This window comes from Ranitomeya variabilis, chromosome 4 (assembly GCF_051348905.1).
Source record: "Ranitomeya variabilis isolate aRanVar5 chromosome 4, aRanVar5.hap1, whole genome shotgun sequence".
Taxonomy (NCBI): domain Eukaryota; kingdom Metazoa; phylum Chordata; class Amphibia; order Anura; family Dendrobatidae; genus Ranitomeya; species Ranitomeya variabilis.
The window spans coordinates 55,542,212-55,561,995 of record NC_135235.1 but is presented as its reverse complement, the minus strand read 5'-3'; the positions used below and the strand labels follow the sequence as shown (position 1 = coordinate 55,561,995).

The following is a 19,784-nucleotide window of genomic DNA, read 5'->3' as shown; positions in this document are numbered from 1 at the left end:
GTCCGAAGCCTTTATAGACTGCGCAAGCTCAAGCGCCGGCGCAGTCTGGACCCCACATAGCGACGCTCCCAGGAGATCGCGGTATGCGTAAGCGCTGAACGCACTCCGCGATCTCCAACAGAGAAACAGGGACGAGCCAGGAGGCGGAGGGTGAGTATACTTACCTGTCCCGTTCCACCGACGCCATTCCGGGCCATGAATATCCCCCTGCTCCCGGAATCGGCGCCTGCGCAGTCCGCGCTTTCCGGCGCCATTTTCTTGAAGACACATTGCAGTGTGTCTTCAAGAAAATGGCGCCGGAAAGCGCGGACTGCGCAGGCGCCTTTTTCGGCACCAGGAGGACACAGAAAATCTGTCCTCCTGGTGCCGGAAAAGGCGCCTGCGCAGTCCGCGCTTTCCGGCGCCATTTTCTTGAAGACACACTGCAATGTGTCTTCAAGAAAATGGCGCCGGAAAGCGCGGACTGCGCAGGCGCCGATTCCGGGAGCAGGGGGATATTCATGGCCCGGAATGGCGTCGGTGGAACGGGACAGGTAAGTATACTCACCCTCCGCAAGTAACAAATTGCTGTGCCATGAGGCTGTGGCACTTCATGCCACAGCTATTTGTTACTTACACCACTTACGTCCACAGCCACCGCACCCACCACAGCCACCGCACCCAGCACAGCCGCCGCACCGAGCACAGCCGCCGCACCCAGCACAGCCACGCACAGCCGCCCACAGCCACGCACAGCCGCCGCACCCAGTACAGCCGCCGCACCCAGCACTGCCACGCACAGCCGCCCACAGCCACGCACAGCCGCCCACAGCCGCCGCACCCAGTACAGCCACCCACAGACGCCGCACCCACCACAGCCACCGCACCCAGCACAGCCACGCACAGCCGCCGCACCCAGCACAGCCGCCTACAGCCACGCACAACCGCTGCACCCAGCACAGCCACGCACAGCCGCCCACAGCCACGCACAGGCGCCTACAGTCGCGCACAGCCACCGCACCCAGCACAGCCGCCGCACCCAGCACAGCCACGCACAGCCGCCGCACCCAGCACAGCCGCCGCACCCAGCACAGTCACGCACAGCCGCCCACAGCCGCCGCACCCAGTACAGCCGCCGCACCCAGCACAGCCACGCACAGCCACCCACAGCCGCCGCACCCACCACAGCCACCGCACCCAGCACAGCCACGCACAGCCACCGCACCCAGCACAGCCGCTGCACCCAGCACAGCCACACACAGCCGCCGCACCCAGCACAGCCGCCGCACCCAGCACAGCCGCCGCACCCAGCACAGCCACGCACAGCCGCCCACAGCCACGCACAGCCGCCCACAGCCACCGCACCCAGCACAGCCGCCGCACCCAGCACAGCCGCCGCACCCAGCACAGCCGCCGCACCCAGCACAGCCGCCCACAGCCGCCGCACCCAGCACAGCCGCCGCACTCAGCACAGCCGTCCACTGCCGCCGCACCCATCACAGCCACGCACAGCCGCCCACAGCCACGCACAGCCGCCCACAGCCACACACAGCCGCCCACAGCCGCCGCACCCAGTACAGCCGCCGCACCCAGCACAGCCACGCACAGCCACCCACAGCCACCCACAGCCGCTGCACCCACCACAGCCACCGCATTCAGCACAGCCACGCACAGCCGCCGCACCCAGCACAGCCGCCTACAGCCGCTGCACCCAGCACAGCCACGCACAGCAACGCACAGGCGCCTACAGCCACGCACAGCCACCGCACCCAGCACAGCCACCGCACCCAGCACAGCCACCGCACCCAGCACAGCTGCCGCACCCAGCACAGCCGTCGCACCCAGCACAGCCACGCACAGCCGCCCACAGCCACGCACAGCCGCCGCACCCAGCACAGCCGCCGCACCCAGCACAGCCACCGCACCCAGCACAGCCGCCGCACCCAGCACAGCCACGCACAGCCGCCGCACCCAGCACAGCCGCCGCACTCAGCACAGCCGTCCACAGCCACGCACAGCCGCCTACAGCCACGCACAGCCGCCGCACCCAGCACAGCCGCCGCACCCAGCACAGCCGCCCACAGCGACGCACAGCCGCCCACAGCCACGCACAGCCACCGCACCCAGCACAGCCACCGCACCCAGAACAGCCGTCCACAGCCGCCGCACCCAGCACAGCCACGCACAGCTGCCTACAGCCACACACAGCCGCCTACAGCCACGCACAGCCACCGCACCCAGCACAGCCGCCGCACCCAGCACAGCCACGCACAGCCGCCTACAGCCACGCACAGCCGCTGCACCCAGCACAGCCACCGCACCCAGCACAGCCGTCCACAGCCGCCGCACCCAGCACAGCCACGCACAGCCGCCGCACCCACCACAGCCACCGCACCCAGCACAGCGACGCACAGCCGCCGCACCCAGCACAGCCGCCGCACCCAGCACAGCCGCCGCACCCAGCACAGCCGCCCACAGCCACGCACAGCCACACACAGCCGCTGCACCCAGCACAGCCACCGCACCCAGAACAGCCGCCACACCCAGCACAGCCACCCACAGCCGCCCGCACCCAGCACAGCCACGCACAGCCGCGCCACATACAGCCGCCCGCACTCAGCACAGCCGCCGCACTCAGCACAGCCACCGCACCCAGCACAGCCGCCCACAGCCACGCACAGCCACCGCACCCAGCACAGCCGCCACACCCAGCACAGCCGTCGCACCCAGCACAGCCGCTGCACCCAGCACAGCCACGCACAGCCGCCCGCACCCAGCACAGCCACGAACAGCCGCGCCACATACAGCCGCCCGCACTCAGCACAGCCGCCGCACTCAGCACAGCCACCGCACCCAGCACAGCCGCCTACAGCCACGCACAGCCACCGCACCCAGCACAGCCGCCGCACCCAGCACAGCCGTCGCACCCAGCACAGCCGCTGCACCCAGCACAGCCACGCACAGCCACCGCACCCAGCACAGCCACCACACCCAGCACAGCCGTCCACAGCCGCCGCACCCAGCACAGCCACGCACAGCCGCCCACAGCCACGCACAGCCGCCTAGAGCCACACACAGCCGCTGCACCCAGCACAGCCACCCACAGCCGCTGCACCCAGCACAGCCACGCACAGCCGCCGCACCCAGCACAGCCGCCGCACCCAGCACAGCCGCCCACAGCCGCCGCCCACAGCCACACACAGCCGCTGCACCCAGCACAGCCGCCCACACCCAGCAGCGCCACGCACAGCCGCCCGCACTCAGCATAGCCGCCCGCACTCAGCACAGCCGCCCGCACTCAGCACAGCCACGCACAGCCGCCGCACCCAGTACAGCCGCCGCACCCAGCACTGCCACACACAGCCGCCCACAGCCACGCACAGCCGCCCACAGCCGCCGCACCCAGTACAGCCACCCTCAGACGCCGCACCCACCACAGCCACCGCACCAAGCACAGCCACGCACAGCCGCCGCATCCAGCACAGCCGCCTACAGCCACGCACAGCCGCTGCACCCAGCACAGCCACGCACAGCTGCCCACAGCCACGCACAGGCGCCTACAGTCACGCACAGCCACCGCACCCAGCACAGCCGCCGCACCCAGCACAGCCGCCGCACCCAGAACTGCCGTCCACAGCCGCCGCACCCAGCACAGCCACGCACAGCCGCCTACAGCCACACACAGCCGCCTACAGCCACGCACAGCCACCGCACCCAGCACAGCCGCCGCACCCAGAACAGCCACGCACAGCCGCCTACAGCCACGCACAGCCGCTGCACCCAGCACAGCCACCGCACCCAGCACAGCCGTCCACAGCCGTCGCACCCAGCACAGCCACGCACAGCCGCCGCACCCACCACAGCCACCGCACCCAGCACAGCGACGCACAGCCACTGCACCCAGCACAGCCGCCGCACCCAGCACAGCCGCCGCACCCAGCACAGCCGCCCACAGCCACGCACAGCCACGCACAGCCGCTGCACCCAGCACAGCCACCGCACCCAGCACAGCCGCCGCACCCAGCACAGCCACCCACAGCCGCCCGCACCCAGCACAGCCACGCACAGCCGCGCCACATACAGCCGCCCGCACTCAGCACAGCCGCCGCACCCAGCACAGCCGCCCACAGCCACGCACAGCCGCCTACAGCCACGCACAGCCACGCACAGCCACCGCACCCAGCACAGCCGCCGCACCCAGCACAGCCGCCGCACCCAGCACAGCCGCTGCACCCAGCACAGCCACGCACAGCCGCCGCACCCAGCACAGCCACCACACCCAGCACAGCCGTCCACAGCCGCCGCACCCAGCACAGCCACGCACAGCCGCCCACAGCCACGCACAGCCGCCTATAGCCACACACAGCCGCTGCACCCAGCACAGCCACCCACAGCCGCTGCACCCAGCACAGCCACGCACAGCCGCCGCACCCAGCACAGCCGCCGCACCCAGCACAGCCGCCCACAGCCGCTGCCCACAGCCACACACAGCCGCTGCACCCAGCACAGCCGCCCACACCCAGCAGCGCCACGCACAGCCGCCCGCACTCAGCACAGCCGCCCGCACTCAGCACAGCCGCCCGCACTCAGCACAGCCGCCCGCAATGATGGGGGCGCAGGATGGAGCAGCACGTGATAGGATGGGGGCGCAGGATGGGAGCACATGACAGGATGGGGATGCAGGATGAAACAGCACATGACACGGTGGAGCAGCACATGACAGGATGGGGCCCAGGATGGAGCAGCACATGACAGGATGGGGATGCAGGATGGAGCAGCACATGACACGGTGGAGCAGCACATGACAGGATGGGGGCGCAGGATGGAGCAGCACATACCAGGATGGAGACCATATACCAATATAAATGCTCGCCACCCGGGCGTAGAACGGGTTCAATAGCTAGTCTATAATATAACGCTGGGAGCGTCACTCTGTCCGAAGCCTTTATAGACTGCGCAAGCGCAAGCGCCGGCGCAGTCTGGACCCCACAGAGCGACGCTCCCAGGAGATCGCGGAATGCGTAAGCGCTGAACGCACACCGCGATCTCCAACAGAGAAACAGGGACGAGCCAGGAGGCGGAGGGTGAGTATACTTACCTGTCCCGTTCCACCGACGCCATTCCGGGCCATGAATATCCCCCAGCTCCCGGGATCGGCGCCTGCGCAGTCCGCGCTTTCCGGCGCCATTTTCTTGAAGACACATTGCAGTGTGTCTTCAAGAAAATGGCGCCGGAAAGCGCGGACTGCGCAGGCGCCTTTTTCGGCACCAGGAGGACACAGAAAATCTGTCCTCCTGGTGCCGGAAAAGGCGCCTGCGCAGTCCGCGCTTTCCGGCGCCATTTTCTTGAAGACACACTGCAATGTGTCTTCAAGAAAATGGCACCGGAAAGCGCGGACTGCGCAGGCGCCGATTCCGGGAGCAGGGGGATATTCATGGCCCGGAATGGCGTCGGTGGAACGGGACAGGTAAGTATACTCACCCTCCGCAAGTAACAAATTGCTGTGCCATGAGGCTGTGGCACTTCATGCCACAGCTATTTGTTACTTACGCCACTTACGTCCACAGCCACCGCACCCACCACAGCCACCGCACCCAGCACAGCCGCCGCACCGAGCACAGCCGCCGCACCCAGCACAGCCACGCACAGCCGCCGCACCCAGTACAGCCGCCGCACCCAGCACTGCCACACACAGCCGCCCACAGCCACGCACAGCCGCCCACAGCCGCCACACCCAGTACAGCCACCCTCAGACGCCGCACCCACCACAGCCACCGCACCCAGCACAGCCACGCACAGCCGCCGCATCCAGCACAGCCGCCTACAGACACGCACAGCCGCTGCACCCAGCACAGCCACGCACAGCTGCCCACAGCCACGCACAGGCGCCTACAGTAACGCACAGCCACCGCACCCAGCACAGCCGCCGCACCCAGCACAGCCGCCGCACCCAGAACAGCCGTCCACAGCCGCCGCACCCAGCACAGCCACGCACAGCCGCCTACAGCCACACACAGCCGCCTACAGCCACGCACAGCCACCGCACCCAGCACAGCCGCCGCACCCAGAACAGCCACGCACAGCCGCCTACAGCCACGCACAGCCGCTGCACCCAGCACAGCCACCGCACCCAGCACAGCCGTCCACAGCCGTCGCACCCAGCACAGCCACGCACAGCCGCCGCACCCACCACAGCCACCGCACCCAGCACAGCGACGCACAGTCGCTGCACCCAGCACAGCCGCCGCACCCAGCACAGCCGCCGCACCCAGCACAGCCGCCCACAGCCACGCACAGCCACGCACAGCCGCTGCACCCAGCACAGCCACCGCACCCAGCACAGCCGCCGCACCCAGCACAGCCACCCACAGCCGCCCGCACCCAGCACAGCCACGCACAGCCGCGCCACATACAGCCGCCCGCACTCAGCACAGCCGCCGCACCCAGCACAGCCGCCCACAGCCACGCACAGCCGCCTACAGCCACGCACAGCCACGCACAGCCACCGCACCCAGCACAGCCGCCGCACCCAGCACAGCCGCCGCACCCAGCACAGCCGCTGCACCCAGCACAGCCACGCACAGCCGCCGCACCCAGCACAGCCACCACACCCAGCACAGCCGTCCACAGCCGCCGCACCCAGCACAGCCACGCACAGCCGCCCACAGCCACGCACAGCCGCCTATAGCCACACACAGCCGCTGCACCCAGCACAGCCACCCACAGCCGCTGCACCCAGCACAGCCACGCACAGCCGCCGCACCCAGCACAGCCGCCGCACCCAGCACAGCCGCCCACAGCCGCCGCCCACAGCCACACACAGCCGCTGCACCCAGCACAGCCGCCCACACCCAGCAGCGCCACGCACAGCCGCCCGCACTCAGCACAGCCGCCCGCACTCAGCACAGCCGCCCGCACTCAGCACAGCCGCCCGCAATGATGGGGGCGCAGGATGGAGCAGCACGTGATAGGATGGGGGCGCAGGATGGGAGCACATGACAGGATGGGGATGCAGGATGAAACAGCACATGACACGGTGGAGCAGCACATGACAGGATGGGGCGCAGGATGGAGCAGCACATGACAGGATGGGGATGCAGGATGGAGCAGCACATGACACGGTGGAGCAGCACATGACAGGATGGGGGCGCAGGATGGAGCAGCACATACCAGGATGGAGACCATATACCAATATAAATGCTCGCCACCCGGGCGTAGAACGGGTTCAATAGCTAGTCCATAATATAACGCTGGGAGCGTCACTCTGTCCGAAGCCTTTATAGACTGCGCAAGCGCAAGCGCCGGCGCAGTCTGGACCCCACAGAGCGACGCTCCCAGGAGATCGCGGTATGCGTAAGCGCTGAATGCACACCGCGATCTCCAACAGAGAAACAGGGACGAGCCAGGAGGCGGAGGGTGAGTATACTTACCTGTCCCGTTCCACCGACGCCATTCCGGGCCATGAATATCCCCCAGCTCCCGGGATCGGCGCCTGCGCAGTCCGCGCTTTCCGGCACCATTTTCTTGAAGACACATTGCAGTGTGTCTTCAAGAAAATGGCGCCGGAAAGTGCGGACTGCGCAGGCGCCTTTTTCGGCACCAGGAGGACACAGAAAATCTGTCCTCCTGGTGCCGGAAAAGGCGCCTGCGCAGTCCGCGCTTTCCGGCGCCATTTTCTTGAAGACACACTGCAATGTGTCTTCAAGAAAATGGCGCCGGAAAGCGCGGACTGCGCAGGCGCCGATTCCGGGAGCAGGGGGATATTCATGGCCCGGAATGGCGTCGGTGGAACGGGACAGGTAAGTATACTCACCCTCCGCAAGTAACAAATTGCTGTGCCATGAGGCTGTGGCACTTCATGCCACAGCTATTTGTTACTTACGCCACTTACGTCCACAGCCACCGCACCCACCACAGCCACCGCACCCAGCACAGCCGCCACACCGAGCACAGCCGCCGCACCCAGCACAGCCACGCACAGCCGCCGCACCCAGTACAGCCGCCGCACCCAGCACTGCCACGCACAGCCGCCCACAGCCACGCACAGCCGCCCACAGCCGCCGCACCCAGTACAGCCACCCACAGACGCCGCACCCACCACAGCCACCGCACCCAGCACAGCCACGTACAGCCGCCGCACCCAGCACAGCCGCCTACAGCCACGCACAGCCGCTGCACCCAGCACAGCCACGCACAGCCGCCCACAGCCACGCACAGGCGCCTACAGTCACGCACAGCCACCGCACCCAGCACAGCCGCCGCACCCAGCACAGCCACGCACAGCCGCCCACAGCCGCCGCACCCAGTACAGCCGCCGCACCCAGCACAGCCACCCACAGCCGCCGCACCCACCACAGCCACCGCACCCAGCACAGCCACGCACAGCCGCCACACCCAGCACAGCCGCCTACAGCCACGCACAGCCGCTGCACCCAGCACAGCCACCCACAGCCACACACAGGTGCCTACAGCCACGCACAGCCACCGCACCCAGCACAGCCGCTGCACCCAGCACAGCCACACACAGCCGCCGCACCCAGCACAGCCGCCGCACCCAGCACAGCCGCCGCACCCAGCACAGCCATGCACAGCCGCCCACAGCCACGCACAGCCGCCCACAGCCACCGCACCCAGCACAGCCACCGCACCCAGCACAGCCGCCGCACCCAGCACAGCCGCCGCACCCAGCACAGCCGCCGCACCCAGCACAGCCGCCCACAGCCGCCGCACCCAGCACAGCCGCCGCACTCAGCACAGCTGTCCACCGCCACCGCACCCATCACAGCCACGCACAGCCGCCCACAGCCACACACAGCCGCCCACAGCCGTCACACCCAGTACAGCCGCCGCACCCAGCACAGCCACGCACAGCCACCCACAGCCGCCGCACCCACCACAGCCACCGCACCCAGCACAGCCACGCACAGCCGCCGCACCCAGCACAGCCGCCTACAGCCACGCACAGCCGCTGCACCCAGCACAGCCACGCACAGCCGCCCACAGCCACGCACAGGCGCCTACAGCCACGCACAGCCACCGCACCCAGCACAGCCGCCGCACCCAGCACAGCTGCCGCACCCAGCACAGCCGTCGCACCCAGCACAGCCACGCACAGCCACCCACAGCCACGCACAGCCGCCGCACCCAGCACAGCCGCCGCACCCAGCACAGCCACCGCACCCAGCACAGCCACGCACAGCCGCCCACAGCCGCCGCACCCAGCACAGCCGCCGCACTCAGCACAGCCGTCCACAGCCACGCACAGCCGCCTACAGCCACGCACAGCCGCCCACAGCCATGCACAGCCGCCTACAGCCACGCACAGCCGCTGCACCCAGCACAGCCACCGCACCCAGCACAGCCGTCCACAGCCGCCGCACCCAGCACAGCCACGCACAGCCGCCGCACCCACCACAGCCACCGCACCCAGCACAGCGACGCACAGCCGCTGCACCCAGCACAGCCGCCGCACCCAGCACAGCCGCCGCACCCAGCACAGCCGCCCACAGCCACGCACAGCCACGCACAGCCGCTGCACCCAGCACAGCCACCGCACCCAGCACAGCCGCCGCACCCAGCACAGCCACCCACAGCCGCCCACACCCAGCACAGCCACGCACAGCCGCGCCACATACAGCCGCCCGCACTCAGCACAGCCGCCGCACTCAGCACAGCCACAGCACCCAGCACAGCCGCCCACAGCCACGCACAGCCGCCTACAGCCACGCACAGCCACCGCACCCAGCACAGCCGCCGCACCCAGCACAGCCGCCGCACCCAGCACAGCCGCCGCACCCAGCACAGCCACGCACAGCCGCCGCACCCAGCACAGCCACCGCACCCAGCACAGCCGTCCACAGCCGCCGCACCCAGCACAGCCACGCACAGCCGCCCACAGCCACGCACAGCCGCCTAGAGCCACACACAGCCGCTGCACTCAGCACAGCCACCCACAGCCGCCGCACCCAGCACAGCCGCTGCACCCAGCACAGCCACGCACAGCCGCCGCACCCAGCACAGCCGCCGCACCCAGCACAGCCGCCCACGGCCGCCGCCCACAGCCACACACAGCCGCCCGCACTCAGCACAGCCGCCCGCACTCAGCACAGCCGCCCGCACTCAGCACAGCCGCCCGCAATGATGGGGGCGCAGGATGGAGCAGCACGTGATAGGATGGGGGCGCAGGATGGGAGCACATGACAGGATGGGGATGCAGGATGAAACAGCACATGACACGGTGGAGCAGCACATGACAGGATGGGGCGCAGGATGGAGCAGCACATGACAGGATGGGGATGCAGGATGGAGCAGCACATGACACGGTGGAGCAGCACATGACAGGATGGGGGCGCAGGATGGAGCAGCACATACCAGGATGGAGACCATATACCAATATAAATGCTCACTACCCGGGCGTAGAACGGGTTCAATAGCTAGTAGTATATACTGATATAGGATTAGATGTAGTTAATGTTTGGGACTAGCCCTCAGTGGGAGGGGTTTGTGAAGTTAGAAAAGGGAATAATTTTCTGGTCATTGTCAAATAGGGAAATACAGTAACAAGGTCAAGTTGAAGCGCAGTGAGTTGCTAGGGCCAGAATGGAGCAATCGTTTGAGGTAGTGGGAGGCCGTACTGATATCCCTTGCAGACATTTCAGGAACGTCAGCAGCCCAGAGCTCAGCGTGAGGTTTATGGTCACATCGTGTCCTCTGTCATGCAGGGAAAGATGGACACGGCACCTTGTGAAGGGGAGTTGGCTGATCCCGGGTGCATTGCGGAACTGGACAGCAAATCCTTGGGATTGATGGAGTCAGTGGGCTTGGGGATAGTCCAGGAGGAACAAATGGTAAATGTTGTGCCCTATCCCACATGTTACACCCTGATGACTGTGAATTGACCAGTAAACATTTGCTTCTGGCAATGAACTTGGTGTCCCCTAAATTGTGTGCTTTGGCTCCTGAGGATGGAGGCCTGGAGACAGTGGAGGTCTGAGGCCTACAAGAGACTGTGAGGCACCCCACACCTGAGGGCACACTGGGACTGGGACACTGTCTGTAAAGTACCAGAGTGTACCAGTCATGACTACTGCTCTTGGCAACTTTACATCCTGATCAGACTCCAGAATAAATACAGATCCAAGAATAAATCCACGCAAAGCTCTAAGACCGTCTTCTTGCTTTTGCTTTTGTTTTTCATCCTGATTTATTTTATTTTTGTCTTGAGACAATTTATCCAAAAATCATGGACATCTGACATTTTCATCTGTTAAAACACGGATCATGGTATTTGTGCCTTTACGGATGATGGCACTTCGCATTTATGATGCAAACTGCAGCAAAACAGTGACAAGAAGGCAATGTCCTCCTAGAGAACAGCCTTTAAAGGAGTTCGCTGGGCTGATTTTACTAGTGAACTTGTAAGATTTTTAGCTTACAATACTCAGATCACTTTATTTTTATACAATAAACACACAAAATGTTTAACGACCCAAGCTCCATGTGGTGTCTTCGGCAGTGTACGCGCTGTACCTGCTTCTGCTGTCTCTAAGTTTATATTTTTCATTGACAGACAGAAAAGTTGAGGAAAATTTTATGTGAGACGAAAAACAGACTTTCCTTCCTGTAAGTAAGAGGGTTTGACAGGTGATGACCGATTCCTACTGAATAAAACAAGGCAGCAGTGGCCACATTTTCCAAAGGCCAAACAAGAAATTGAACCTTTCACTGCTGACTGGATTTTTATGCTAAATACCCCAGAAACTTTCTCCAAACTTTATGTAATCTGGAATTTAAAGCTCATCTTCCACACCTAATTTGTAATCCCCAATTTTGATTTGTCGATTTTAGCACCATACATGACACGAATGAGCAATTCAACTGAAATTGGAATTTGGACAGGAAATTTGATCTAATTTATTCGATACGATTCAAATGTCTTCTTAAGCCTTGGGGTCTCGGCATAATAACTGTAGGGTGAAAAACATAAAAAATAAATGATCGCGCTTTTTCATAGCTCACAGTTCAGCTTCCCGCTCATGCTCTTAAGTCACTGGTCTTCGCGCCACTGGTCCTTTCAGATTTTTTACGCTTCTTGTGCCCACTAAGCTGTAACAGGTGGGGAAACCGTGGCCGAGGGCTGCATCTGTGCCCCACCATGCTACATAAAATGGACATATGGAAGGTCAGGATCTGATGAAGTAGAGGTGAATGAGGGAGACCAGAGACCATAAATAAACTTTTCTTTTCTGAACGAAATGATGAAACATATATACATCAGATAGCAAGCACAAGTTTTTATTAATACATTTTCTGCACAATCCAGAGGCAGGAACTTTGTGGTTACACATGGCAATCTATTTCTTCCATTACATGTTACAGTCAACAAACAGGTCAAAATGGGATCATCCATCTTGCCTTGAGTAGGCCACGTGCCCTTAAGTGCTTCGCTATGACCCTTCACGACCATTTCTCAACTTCATGGCAGTATATTTCTTCCATTACATGTTACAGCCAACAAACAGATCAAAATGGGATCATCCATCTTCCCTTGAGATGGCCGCGTGCCCTTAGGTGCTTCACTATAATGCTTCACGACCATTTCTCAACTTCTAATTGACATGGGCCACAAGCTCCTTGGTGTGCCACTGCATCTTTAATTTCCCATAGGAGAACAGGTATCCCAGCCTGGCCATCTTCTCCTCTATCACCCACCGGTCTGACTACACTTCTACTTCTTATCTAGTATAGACACCACTTTCTGTAGGCCCCTATTTGCCTGAGATGAAGACTCTTTCTGCCACTTAGTCTTTTTTACTTCATACTCGAATCACATGTCCTGGTCTCCCTTCTTCACACACAACACCCTTTTCAATGTAGGTCCGCTAACATTAGGACCATAGGTCATTCTCTTGTCAGTCCTCTTCCCTATCTGTTTCACAAGCAGGGAACTGAGTTTTCTGTGCCCACTTAACTCCTCCATTAATGAGCTGGCCCCAGTAGTTAACCCCGTTTACTGGTTAAGTGCTGCAGACCCCAAACCAGATAAAACAACATATAAATCATGGCAATGCAATATATTATCATAAGATCTGCAAGGAAGGTGTTGACAGCTTCTACGTTCCTTTATAAAGCCATTTGACATTACAGCAAAATGCATGTCATGATGTCACGTAAGGCCTACACTGACTGAGGTCGTAACTCCTAGGGTGAATTGGGCATACATGAAGAAGTTTTCCAGGGGAATATTCTATTTTGATGCCATTTTCCCATAAGTTGAGTGTTCCTGATCCACCTCCATACACTGTGGGTGCCAGCTGAGTTATACTGCCAGCACCTGCCATTAGCCGCAGTATCCGGAGTTAGCTCTGATCGCTACTGTTTTACGTTTTAGATGCCATCGTCAATCCAAAAATGGCAACACTTATGTTTTTTTATTGCAAAGTTCTGATTTTTTTTTATCATTAACATATTAACTTTTAAGCAAGTTTGGCATCGTTGTAATTGTACTGACCTGAAAATTATGTTTTTACTGTACAATAAATAAAGACCCCCACACTTGCCCCAAAAATAATTGCAATAATTGAACATTTTTTTTAACCATTTTACCCCACTTGATTTTTTTTTTACCATTGTTTCAATACACTCAAAACTCCTCATCCTGCAATAACAAGGCCTCCTATGGCTAGGTTTATGGAAAATGTAAGATTTATTTCTCTTGGAAGAAGGATAGGAAAAAACAGAAGAGCAAAACTGAAAACATGCCCGATCGGGGAGCATTAATCAGCGACACTGTAAAAAGTTTAATTGTAGCCTTAATCCTCCACTGTATTTTGGTGTATTATTTCTTGCAGTGCGACTATCACAATCCCTTCTAGTTCTGAAATCTCTTGACATTTACATAGACTAAGGGATTCCAGATAAGCAATCTAATTGCCAGCTGCTCATTAACACATCAAGTCTTCCCAAAATTATGGTAATCAATAATACTTTGGGAATGGAGAAATGTCTTATATTAGACTTTTTTTTATTACTTAGCAATCAGTCACTTTCTACTAAATAATTAGGGAACCGGCCAATAGTTTCATTTATGTAATTAACTTCCGTCTGACTGTGACACCCCTTGAAATATACAGGGTGGTCAGCAATCCACTGAAGACCTAAAAATCTTTCTCCAAAAAAAACAAATTCGCACTAAACGATGTTGAAAATAATCCATGAAGTTTTGGAGAACGCTTTAATGTTGAGCACTAAGCTCCCACGCCGCTCGTTTTAGATAGTAGCTGAAATTGATTTTGCTTATAACACACCATTAGGTTGTATTAAAATAAAGTACTTGGAGGAATTGTCCTTTTGCATAATTTGATCTTTTATGAAGGTTCCACTGACTCTGCTCATAGGGTTCCTGCTGCAGGAACCCCCAGAAACCAAGTATACATTGTAGGGGAACCTGGAAAGGACCTGGACATTCACTTTAAAGCGAACCTGTCACCAGGTTTGGCCGATGTAAAATACGGCCACTGACTTTCAGGGCTTATCTACAGCATTCTATAATGCTGTAGATAAGCCCCCGACCCGACCTGAAAGATAAGAAAAATAAGTGTTATTATACTCTCCTGCTGGGCGGTCCGGTCTGATGGGTGTCGCTGATCTGGGTCTTGCGCCTCCCATCTTTTTATGATCGCTGCCCTCCTGTTGCTGCATGGCTCCCCGGCATCGCGCTCCTGCTGAGGGCAGAGGAAAATGCTGCAGTGCGCAGGCGTCGGGAAAAGTCAGAGCGCCCAGCACCTGCACACTGCAGTATTTTCCTTTGCCCTCAACAGGGAAGATAAGTATGCCAGCGCAGAATCGCGATGCCAGGGAGCGATGAAGAAGCAGGAGGGCGGCATCGCAAGAAGATGGGAGGCGCCGGACCCGGACCTGCGATGCCCATCGGACCAGACCGCCCTCCGGGTGAGTATAATAAAACTTATTTTTCTTATCTTATAGGTCAGATCGGGGGCCTATCTACAGCATTATAGGATGCTATAGATAAGCCCTGAAAGGCAGTAGCCGTATCTTATATCGGCCAAAGGTGGTGACAGGTTCCCTTTAAAAAAAATAAAATAAATTCTGGAACATGGATTCTTGGAATTCTGCATTCTTTGATTTCTCTTTTATTCCTCCTGGAAATGTGTCAACCAATTGACAACTGGGTGGGACCATTCCCCTTGTTGGTGTACAGGTAAACAAGCCAAACCCGTACAATCCAGTTGTCAATATTATCATCCATTTCTAGAAGGAATAAGAGAGGACTGGTACAATGTATAGGCATATGGGGTATGAAAATACTCACTAACACAAAACATGTCACCATCAGCGCCACCGCAAGGGAAAATAAAGCAGTAGACATTTGTAATTAAAATCAGTGGATTGTCCTGGCACTGTTTGGATGTGTTAAATCTTTAAGACTGAGACATGTAGGCTAACAAGTGAGTCCTAAATTGAAAGGTTCGTCAATTAAAGGGGAGCTATCATCAACAAAATTACCTATTGTTTAAATCAGGCATTTGCACTAAATATATATATTTTTTGTTTAATGTTAGCTATTTATTTTTTCTTCAATTCATGATTTTTATAAAAAAAAATATAAATACATAATTATTAATCTTGCAATTTTCACACTGGCCACTGGGGCTTCTTTTAGACTCCTATTTCCTGTCCTTTCAGAAAGAGTTTTCAGCAGTCTCATTATCAGCAGAGGCAGGATTAGAGTGATAGGTTATCACTCAGTTGTAAATAGAGGTGTTACCTAATATATACCAATCACAATAGGGATGGCAAAGCCCCCTCTCCCTCACAATGACCTTCTCCTCCACTTATTAGAGACTTCAATACAAAAGATGGTGTAAGAGTCTGTTCACTGCTGCTAATATACATGTGAATTTCATGAAACAGGAAATTATAGTGTAAAAAAAAAAGCCCCAGTGACCTGAGTGAAAATGGCAACCTTTTTATTTTGTATTTTTAATCCAATTACCGTGCTAACCACTGTTCTTTGATGCCATCCCAAATCTTCTACCTGTATTTAGGTTTAACTGTATATATATCCAAATATATTGATAATCTTACAATAAAACTTGTATACATTTTTCGTTTATCACATTTGTGTTTCAGATTACTGTCCATATCATACATTCTACTAATGATTTTGGCCTTTAATGCACGGTTAAAAAAAACGTATTACCGTATATTGTTTTAATTTTTTTTTCTAACATTTAAACATTTACTCTTTCACTAGTTTTGATAACTTGAATTTGTTGTATGCACCATGCAAAAAAAACAAAAAAAGATTTAGCATCTGATATAGTGAGGAGCCATCAGAAGGTATTTTGGTGGACTTGTAAGGCTATGTGCACATGTTGCGGATTTTGCTGCGGATCTGCAGCTGCGGGTCTGCAGCAGCTTTCCATGCGTTTACAGTACAATGTAAACCTATGAAAAACGCAATCCGCAGTGCCCATGCTGCGGAAAAAAACATGCAGAAACGCTGCGGGTTACATTCCTCAGCATGTCAATTCTTTGTGCGGATTCCGCAGCGGTTTACACCTGCAGGTGTAAAACCGCAGGTTGAATCCGCATAAAATCTGCATAAAATCCGCTGTAAATCCGCAGGTAAAACGCAAAACGCAGTGCCTTTTACCTGCGTATTTCTCAAAAATCCGCAGAGCTAAAAAATACGTGTGCACATACCCTAAGGCTTTAGGGCTGCATTAGTTAGTGAATTCTCATTTTAGAGGTGCCCTAATCTTCAGATATAAGTTCCAGTCCTGGGGGTCTCCATGTGGTGCTCTGATTAGGAATTCACGCTAAGCATCTCTGGGAACTCCTTCAAGATTGTTGGAAAACCATTCCTGGTCAGTACCTCTTGAAGCTCATCAAGAGAATGCCAAGAGTGTGCAAAGCAGTCATCAAAGCAAAAGGTGGCTAGTTTGAAGAACCTAGAATATAAGACATAATTTCAGTTGTTTCACACGTTTTTGTTAAGTATATAATTCCACATGTGTTAATTCATAGTTTTGATGCCTTCAGTGTGAATGTACAATTTTCATTTTCATGAAAAATCTTTAAATGAGAACGTATGTCCAAACTTTTGGTTTGTACTGTGTATATATATATATATATATATATATATATATATATATATATATATATTAAAAAAATTACCTGCAGCAGGCAAGCGGCGGCACCTGATTGCATGTGTAATGTGCAGTTCATTCTTTTATATCATGCTATAAATAAATTCATCAGAAAAAAAAGGTGTCTGAAAATGGCGCCAGCCGCGCCTGCGCAGTAGGAGTTTTAAGCAGCACCATCTTGGAGGAGGAAATTTGTTTTTTTTTTCTCTTTTTTTTCTATATATATATATAATATTAATTGTGTAAACTAGGGGGCAGGTCAGCTGTCAGAAGCCATACTGACACTGTAGGTTACTGTGCACAATCCTGCTGGCAGGTTCCCTTTATTTCACCAGACCAAGGGTGCACCGAGCACCCATACTTGTTTTCAGAGCTTTTTTTTAAAAGGTCACAGAATGACTTTTCAAACTAAGTATGAATGATATAAAAGTTTTACAAATTCATCTTTTAATATTTTGTGTATCTTTTTTATATTTCCATAGATGCATCAAGACGCTTTTTGCAGTTCCCATCGATTTGCTTCTCCCAAGTCTGTAGCGTGGATGAACGCACCGTTCAAACTTTGCATCTCCTGGAAGTGACATCTCCTCCTCTCTACATGGCCGTACGTTTGGTCTCCGTTTTCCTCCTGCTGACCCAGTGTCAGGCCGCTCCCTTCGACTACCTGCCTCCTACTAATAATTGCGTTTCAGAAGCTCTTCAGACGGATGTGGAGGGAATCAATACCACAAGTGAACCATACTCATTCTCTACTCCGCCACCGGGCACAACTCGAAGAACACCGCAGACTATTATTATCGGAGTACGGAAAGGGGGGACCCGAGCTTTGCTGGAGATGTTGGACATTCACCCCAACATTGCAGTGGCTGCAACTGAAGTACATTTCTTTGACTGGGATGAGAATTACATCAAAGGGATTGAGTGGTACCGGAGTCTTATGCCATACTCATTTGAAAATCAAATTACTATTGAGAAAACACCAGGCTATTTCACATCTCTGCAGGCACCGGAAAGGATTCATGGCATGAACAGCTCAATTAAATTGCTTCTCATTCTGAGAGATCCAACAGAGAGGGTCATATCGGATTATACCCAAGTATACTACAACAGACTCGAAAATCACAAGCCGGTACAACCCTTCGAGGGCATAGTGATTAAAAATGGTGCACTTAATACCAAATATAAGGCAATCCAAAGGAGCTTGTATGACGTCCATATGGAGAGATGGCTGAAATACTTTAATTTGAGTCAGATTCATATAGTGGATGGTAACACGTTAATAAAAACACCTCTGACCGAATTACAGAAGGTGGAAAGGTTTCTCAACCTTCCTCCTCGAATTGTATCTTCTAATTTTTACTTTAACCAAACGAAGGGTTTCTACTGCATTCGAAGTGATGGGAGAGAGAGGTGTTTACATGAATCCAAAGGGCGTCCCCATCCGGTAGTAAACGCGACCGTCCTGGAGCAGCTTTACTCTTACTTCCGAGAACACAATGGCAGGTTCTACCAAATGGTCAATCAGTCTTTCGACTGGCACTAACACAGTATTACGTTAAGAGTTTAAGAAACTTGAGAAAATGCTAAACTGTGAAAAACTACACCACCAATAAAAAAAAGTCAAATGAGAAACTAAACGGGATGTAAAGCATTACCCCACATTCTTTGCGATCAATAAAGCACTAAATGCGGAAAGATACATCGGATATCATTTTGTTTACAAAATACAGAAGCCGAAGGGATATCTTTGGGTTGTACATATAGATTTAAGAATGCATTCTTCTTTTTTTTGCCAATCTTTTTTTGTTTTCTATGTGTGTAGATAAATATATAGGACTTGTGCAGTAGAAATTGTTTGCAAAAAAAAAAAACTTTGATAAATAACTAATCTTTGCTATGGTAATAAAAAAAAATGTTTCCTATAATGTGTTTAAATGGTAAAGTAACTAATTTTGTATAATAACTATATGATTGTCTTTAAAATTTTTGGTTTTGTTTTATTTTTTTATAAAAAAAAATCTCTTGATACAGGTTTTATGGTATAGTAATGGAATGTGAAGCACTATGGTTAGTAGTTTGGAATGATTTCTGTCAATTTTGTAACACAAGTTAATCATACAGACCTTAAAGGGAACCTGTTGTGTCCCTAAACGCTATTAATCTGCAGATATGAGATTAATCTGCAGGTTGCTGTTTTTTAAAGCCATGCGGCTGCCGCACTGAAAGCCCATCTACAAGGAAGAAATTAACTTTATTCTTACCAGCAGCCTCCAGCTTTCAGTCATAGAAGCTGTGGCGGTGTGGCTGCAGTCACTGCTCTGTATATAGTGCACATCATGGCACTGACTGGCAGTGGTTCAGCACTGATGCACTGCAGTGGTGGCTGACAGTCAGCATCAGGGTGTGGTTACAGCTGCCGCCACTCACTATGTACTGAGCAGTGACTGAAATCTCACCAAAATGCTTCTACGACTGAAAGCCGGAGGCCGGCTGGAGGAATAAAGTTAATTTTCTCCCGGTAGCTGGGCTCTCAGTGTGGTGGCCTCACTTGCAGATTAACCCAATATCTGCAGGTTAATACCATTTGGGGACATGACAGGTTCCCTTTCACATAGACTTGTACTTTCAGCT

At 55.3% G+C, this 19,784-nt stretch overlaps 1 protein-coding gene across 1 annotated transcript in view; it reads left to right on the top strand.

The window, feature by feature from the left end:
- The window catches only part of LOC143769730 (heparan sulfate glucosamine 3-O-sulfotransferase 1-like), a 226,894-nt gene extending 207,763 nt beyond the window's left edge, over positions 1-19,131 (top strand). The window contains exon 2 of the mRNA XM_077258543.1: positions 17,636-19,131. Within this exon, the coding sequence (XP_077114658.1) occupies positions 17,636-18,696 (1,061 nt within the window). The 3' untranslated portion in view covers positions 18,697-19,131. The remainder of the gene's footprint in view (positions 1-17,635) is intronic.
- Positions 19,132-19,784: the final 653 nt, after the last annotated feature.